The 7,395-nt window shown below is 39.5% G+C and overlaps 1 protein-coding gene across 1 annotated transcript; it reads left to right on the top strand.

The window, feature by feature from the left end:
- Positions 1–1,452: 1,452 nt before the first annotated feature.
- LOC308102990 (uncharacterized protein) lies at positions 1,453–5,617 on the top strand (the record flags this gene model as incomplete). Its single annotated transcript, XM_080452846.1, has 4 exons — positions 1,453–1,599; positions 3,217–3,416; positions 4,766–4,882; positions 5,396–5,617. The coding sequence occupies exons 2-4, from the start codon at positions 3,237–3,239 to the stop codon at positions 5,615–5,617; spliced, it is 519 nt and encodes a 172-aa protein (XP_080308972.1). The 5' UTR covers positions 1,453–1,599; positions 3,217–3,236.
- Positions 5,618–7,395: the final 1,778 nt, after the last annotated feature.

Raw genomic sequence — 7,395 nt, 5'->3', positions numbered from 1 at the left:
CCCCTTGTTGTGCTGTGTTTTGATTGAACACATCGTGTTTTGTTGCAACCCAAAGTGTCTGCAGAAACTGTGGATCTGAAACTATATGCTTTTCTTTGAAAGAAGAAAACAAAATGTCATTTAACCATGCATTATCAAAGGCCTTTTTGTTTTCATGGACAATGATGACAGCAAAAAGAAAGTGGTAACAGCAAAAACAAATATGTGGTAGAGACAACATTGAGTTTCAGATTGAAATAAATTCACTTCATTATTTCTTACCTTGAAATCAGATTAGGCCATAATTAACCACTTGAATCCTTACAAGTATCCCCATTCTGTGGGGGAACATTTGCCAAAAATAGATAAGAAACAAATATATATATATATTTAGTGTAAGCCTATTAAAAATACAGTCAACTAAGTATTGGGTTTAAGTGGTTAAAGCTTCTACTTGACATGAAATGCTCTTTGAGAATTTCATTTTATTACTTTCTCATGAACAGTACATGACTAGGACTCAGATAAAACAAGGGCAATACATATGTATGTCAGGAGGACAGTTTTACAACTTACATGAAAATAATATGTACGAGGTTGAATTTGTCCATGTTTCTAGGAGAATTATTGGAAGTACCACACTATGGGTGCGTTCGGAAATACAGCACTGAGCGCACTGGCCAATACAAACTAATAGGCGAGTGCGCTCCGGTGTGCAATATCCGAACGCACCCTTATGTTGGACAGGATAAACTGTTGATTAATGCTGTAAATGCACTTTATGTGAATAACACTGACAATAAATCATGTCATCTAATAAGATACCCACATCTCTCGTCAAAGTTTAATTCAAATGAACCACTTCAACTACAGCGTTCCTATTCTTGGGTAAACATTCGCCAAAAACGGCAGGCTATATTTGGTGAAAAGACTTGGCAAATAGGGGAAAAAGCTGGGGGGCTATTAGGCCTCTGGGGACTTAAGTTTTTTAATGCTATACATGCACAGCTTTATGTAAATAAATAAATAAATCTGCTTCTATATGTACAATTATTTGGAATATCAATTTCACTGTACTCATACTATTTTAATATCTGAATTATTTTTTGGTTCTTTCCTTCTATTTCTGTTCTTCTTCCCTTTCCTGAAAACTACAAATGATGGGAGCTGGTACAACAAAATGAAAATAAAGAAATTCATTATCCAGTGTTATACACCTGTTAAACCTGTCATGTAGAATTAAAGTTGAAACAGTGGAACAGTGCTGCTGCCATCTACCGGCAGAACCCTGTCACTACGGCTCCCTGTGTTCTAGTTAGTGGTTGTTTACAAACGGTCACACAGACCAACGGTCTGCCGGAGTGTCAGTAAAGTCACTGAATGAATGACTGATCACAGTGAACACATGACATCTCTGTCACCAACGCAACCTGACGTCTATTTCTAATGGATCGCCGCTTCAGAAGACGTCGATCGTGTCCACACTGACAGACTTTTTCTGCTCCAATTGGACCTCGATCATGTGTTTCTCCTTTGAAACCTCGCATGTTTTAGACAGATTATGGTAGATTAACACTGTTGATCCAGCTGGAAGGGACTTCAACTGACCCCACACAGCAGGTGGGTTTCTTAATTCTTCATCAAATCATCCTCCATAGTACATATTCCCATAATATTCCCACATATGCACGTGCAAAGTAGTGAGTATATCAGTGACAGCTACTACTATAGCATAATAGCTCTGGTCCATAGCGTTAGAAGGAGTTCTCCGTAACCGCTATGTTACTTTCAAGCCGTTGCCCGCACACCCTCTGTAGCGCAGCCTCTCGATTGGAGTCAAAATAAGAGAATACACTTTCGCTATTCACCAAAACAAAGACGGTTTTAATATGTTGAAAGCCTACTCTCCTTGGTGGGAACACTCGGAGCCCCCCACCTCACGTCTAAAATACACCTTTTGGCCAGATAAGAAAATATTCCACCGCATGGAAAAATGTCTTGGTTGCTCCACTGCGCCCCCTACAGATCTGTTCAATGCAAGTTTTCTATTGACAAGATCTGTAGGGGGCGCAGTGAAGTGTTGCCAACCGGTGGATTATTTTACATTTTGATCAAAAAGTGTATTTTAGACGTAAGGTGGGGGGCTCAGAGTGTTCCCACCACGGAAAGTAGGCTTTCAACATCTTAAAACCGTCTTTGTTTTGGTGAATAGCGACAGTGTATTCTTTGTTTTTACTAAAGACGAGAGCCTGTGTTGCCGGGGGCGTGCGGGCAACGGCTGAAAAGTACCATAGCGTTAAAGGAGAACTCCTTCGAACGCTATGGACCACCAGAGCTAAACTGACCCTCATCATAAAGAAGATTTGTCAACATTGCATCAGTGTTTTTCAAAAGCAGTCACAAGCTCACATGCTTTTTCATGTCGGATGTGTGAGCTTGCAGATCTGCTATTTTCGTACAGCCACCATACTAATGGCTTAAAAAGTGTTGCAACTCATTCATTTCATTTGTAGCCATGGGGACCGGGTCCCTCTGTAACTCCCTCAATGACCCATATGGAGGTCCCCGGACCCCACTTTGAGAAGCATTTCCTTGACATTATTGTGTTGTGCTCGTCAATAACTATAAAGGAACACTTTGCATTGATGGTCTCTGATCAATGGAGACACAGTAACTAGTTTAACAGTCAAAGTAGGTCACTAGCTGCAGCTAGCTTGTGTTGCTAAGCTAAAATGCAGTGGTGGAAGAAGTACTTAGTACTCAAATGTTTTACTGAAATAAAAGTATCCATACCACAATGTAGAAATAATCTGTTACACGTCAAAGTTTGGTATTCAAAATGTATTTTAGTCAAACTATAAAAGTATTGACATAAACATGTACTTAAAGTACCCAAAGTAAAAGTACTCATTATGCAGAATGTCCAATTTAAAGTTTTCAAATGTATAAACATCTTTTGAAAATATCATATCTACAAGCTCACAACAGCACGCTTTGTGAGCTTGTAGATAGAAGTATATAGGGCTGGAGTGGTTAATGTATGTTTTGTAATAATAATCCAAATCTACAACTAGTAACTCAAGTTTTCAAATAGAGTAGAAGTAAAAGTATTGAAAATTGAAAATACTCCAGTAAAGTTAACTCAAAATTGTACTTGAATACATGTACTTAGTTACTTTCCACCACTGCAAAAAAAAATGCATATTATGTTGTTTGTGCTTGACACATTTCTTGTAGGACACACTTGTCGGTGTGACATGCTGTTGGGTCTGGTTCTGCGGGTGACGTCCACGTGGTTGAGAAGATCCAGTGTTGTTCTGTGTGAGCAGACATTAACCCCCAGACTGCTGCTGTCTAAAGAAGTGTGCTTCACTTACTGTTACTATCATAACCTCATCAGTCCACTGAAGATATCCACAAACAGGATTACAGTCGAGGTAGCCTATGCTTTATTTATTGTGCTTTTTTAAAAGTATTATTTGTATTTTATTAGTGTGCTTATAAGCCTTTGTTGCATTGTTACTCTGTTTATTGTTTTGATGTCACAACCTTGCCTTTTCATTGTGCAAGCCCCTTGTAAACAAATAAAGTCATAGGTAATATTGTATTAATGTAATGTCAGCACTTAAATCTGAATGGCTGAGTTCCATACAGTGCATATACACATGCAAAGTATTGAGTATCAGTGCAAAGCTATAATAGCATATAGATTCTCAAACTTAGATGCTCTCATACTCAGGACCCCTATTTTGCTGTAGGGGCAGGACGGTATTTTAATGACGGCATGCGCGCATATTTGACCTTAAATTAGGAAACATGTTTGTATAGGAAATGTTTTTTAGCTTAGTTTTAGTCTTTTTAAACTAATACAAGTTCAAGGAATGACATGAATTATAGAGCTGAAACCAAAAGTTTTCATAATTGAATGAGTATCTTTCTCTTCTTCAAGGGTGGCTGAGGCATAGACCAATTATTTGTTTACTATACATTGAGACTGGACGGCCGCACATGTGATTGTTTCACGCAATCAATTCTCAACCTGTTGTTTTGGGGTACGCTGGTTTCAGCAGCACACCCCAACCCCCTCTTGTGTGTTGGCTAGTGAGGCGCGTCCTAGCGAGACCTGATAGAATGGGTTTCATTGCGCGCATACTGGTTGCACGCATACCGGTTCTTATCAGTGTGATGTCGTCTGTTAAGGGGTCTATTGCTGCGTGCAGATAGGATACTGGCAGCAGCCCTACTGAAGCCAACATGCTATGTACCGGCTCTGCGTGTAGCCTATAGATGCGAGGAGTGAGGAATCTTGAGGATACATTTTCACACTCACTTGTAAACCTGTTATGCAAAGTAGCCATTTGGGTACCTGGCTCGTGAATCGACGCGTGCACGTGCGTGCTGTGCGCTGTACCGTGCCGTACCTTGCGTTGCGCGTGAAAAAATTACTGGCCACACGCCGTCCAAATATCATCATGATTTGTGTGCGTGGGGATCTCATCTTAAACAAGCTCACTGCTTAATGAGTCTTCCAGTCTAGTAGACCTTGTATTGTGAATTTGTACTTCCATGTACTGTTGTTCTCATGTCTTACTAAATAAAGTACATCAATCAATCAATCAGTCCTACTCCCAAGACACCACTGCATACATACCTACATACACACACACAGTATTGATACTTTTTGAGTAACATTTGAGTATTCTTTCCACCACTGCTGGTTGGAGAAAACAAAAAGTATATTTTTTGTGGTTTACTGATGATGAATGTTGTGTTTGTCTTCATTTAGCTGACAGAGTGTGACATGACGCAGCCTGCCAGTGTCACCTCTGACATGGCCGCTGTGACCGACGAAGACGCCGATGAAGATGTCGCCACAGAGGCCAGGGTGATGGACGAGGACCAGGTGAGGGTCGTAGCGGTCAACACTTCCATCTACATTAAGCAGTGGTGTAAAGTAACATTACACAAGTACATTTACTCAAGTAATGTACCTAAGTACACTTTTGAGGATTTTCCATTTTCAATACTTTTACTTCTACTCCACTACATCTCAGAGGCAAATATTGTACTTATACTCCACTACAATTATTTGAAAGATTTAGATTATTATCACAGAACATACAGTATCCACTTCAGCCCTATATACATTTCAGCTTTTTGAAAATAGCCGATCTACAAGCTCACAATGGTCGCGATGCGACACATTGTGAGCTTGTAGATCTGCTTTTTTCAAGTACATTTTGATGCCAGTACTTTTGTACTTTTACTCAAGTTAAGTACATTTTGAATTCTGGACTTTTACTTGCAACAGACCATTTCTATATTGCAGTATTGATACTTTTACTTAAGTAAAAAATATTTGAGTACTTTTTCCACCAGTAGTATAATTCCATGAAATCTCTCCTCTCTTCATTAGCTCTCCAAGTGTGACAGTGTCTCCCGTGGGGCCGTGGCTGCTGCTCCTGCCTGTGATGAAGACTGTGATGAAGGTGTGGATAGACGGGGAGAGAGCGGAATGGAGGATGAGGATGTGAGGGCGATGACGATGACCGCTAGTGGCCAGGTGGATCCAATTAGCAACGAGACGCCAGAGACGGAACCCACCACCACCGCCACTGTCGCACTACCTGGCGAGTAACACTCACTTGATGTTTTTTTCCCCCTTCATCTTAAACACTTCACACTCTTATTTTCGGAATTCTTAGAAAATGTACCGCCAAAGATGGGGGAAATAAATAACCCATCTAAAAAGCTCATAATAAGCTGTGATGTGACATGTTTTGAGCTTGTAGATCTTACTGTTTTTGAAAGAAAAAAAAGAGAGAACATTTTCGATAAGTTTACACCTACAATGACGTGCCTAAGATATTGGGGATGCCAGGGGGAAAGTAGTTGAACTCTTAAGACAGCCCACCTGCGTTTTTTTTATTTCCTTACCTTGTAGATAAGGGGTCTTCAAACATTTTTCAGGCCAAGGACCCCTTAGTTGAGAGAGAGAGAGACGAAGCAGGGACTTCCCACTCGTACATCTGCTATTTTTGAACATTTTCGACAATTCTTGAAAGGGTTTGAAAAGTGTTTTGAATCATTTTAATTATTTTTTTTAACTTTTTTTAACACAAATCTTCTCTTCTCTTCTCTCTTGTGCAAATCTTGGAAAATATATTGTTTTAAAGCGAACATTTTTAACTAAAATCTTTGCTTCTGGGGGTCCCTGGAACAAAATATTTTGAGATGGGGGTCAGCGGCCAAATACATATCATTTTGGGAGTCCTTGACATGAAAAAGTTTGAGAACCACTGATTATAGCAATATATATTATTTTTTTTCAAAAAATGTCTTCTGTTTAGAAGACATTTTGTAGAATCGGCTTCAGGTCTTAATGGGTTAAAGCACAGTATATACATGGTTATGGTTGAATAGTGGCACAACTGCAAGGGTTGTGCAAATCTTGGAAAATATATTGTTTTAAAGCGAACGTTTTTAACTAAAATCTTTGCTTCTGGGGGGTCCCTGGGACAAAATATTTTGAGATGGGGGTCAGCGGCCAAATACATATCATTTTGGGAGTCCTTGACATGAAAAAGTTTGAGAACCACTGATTATAGCAATATAAAACATTTTTTTCAAAAAATGTCTTCTGTTTAGAAGACATTTTGTAGAATCGGCTTCAGGTCTTAATGGGTTAAAGCACAGTATATACATGGTTATGGTTGAATAGTGGCACAACTGCAAGGGTCGTGAAAAAATGACTGTGTGTGTTGTGTTTAGAGTCCTACCGATACCAGCATCGGAAAAGCTGCCAATACCGCCTAAAATGCTCCTATCGGCGAGTATGTGTTCTCAAACTATTTTTAATTTTATTTCAAGGACCCGCATAACTCTTGAGAGTCTATACAGACCTGTAAGGGTCTATTTGCAACCCCCTTGAAGAACCCTGAGGGTCCCTGGACCCCACTTTGAGAACCACTGTCCTAGATTATTTTTTAACCCATTTAGACCTGGAACGCATCTGTGTCACTTTTTTTAATTTGAGCTAAAAAGCATTATTTTACACTTTGGCTATTCAAAAATAGTAGATCTACAAGCTCGTAGCGCGGCACCGAGTGCCGCGCTACACGCTTGTAGATCTACTATTTTTGAAAAATCGGGAACATTTTTGAAAATCTTTGAATATATATTATTTTAAAGCGAACACTTTTAACTCAAATCTTTGCTTCTGGGGGGTCCCTGGAACAAAATGTTTTGTGATAGGGGGTCCGTGGCCAAATACATTTAATTTTGGGGGCCCTTGACATGAAAACGTTTGAGCACCACTGATATAGAAACATATAGTTTTTTCAGAATACTGTTGGGATTTAGAAGACATTCGTAGAATCGGAACCTCAGGTCTTTAAAGGGTTAAATTACACACCG

Source organism: Gymnoscopelus braueri (genome assembly GCF_963280865.1).
Source record: "Gymnoscopelus braueri genome assembly, chromosome: 16".
In the NCBI taxonomy this organism is placed as follows: domain Eukaryota; kingdom Metazoa; phylum Chordata; class Actinopteri; order Myctophiformes; family Myctophidae; genus Gymnoscopelus; species Gymnoscopelus braueri.
The sequence above is the reverse complement of the archived record's forward strand: the minus strand, read 5'-3'. Positions and strand labels throughout refer to the sequence as shown.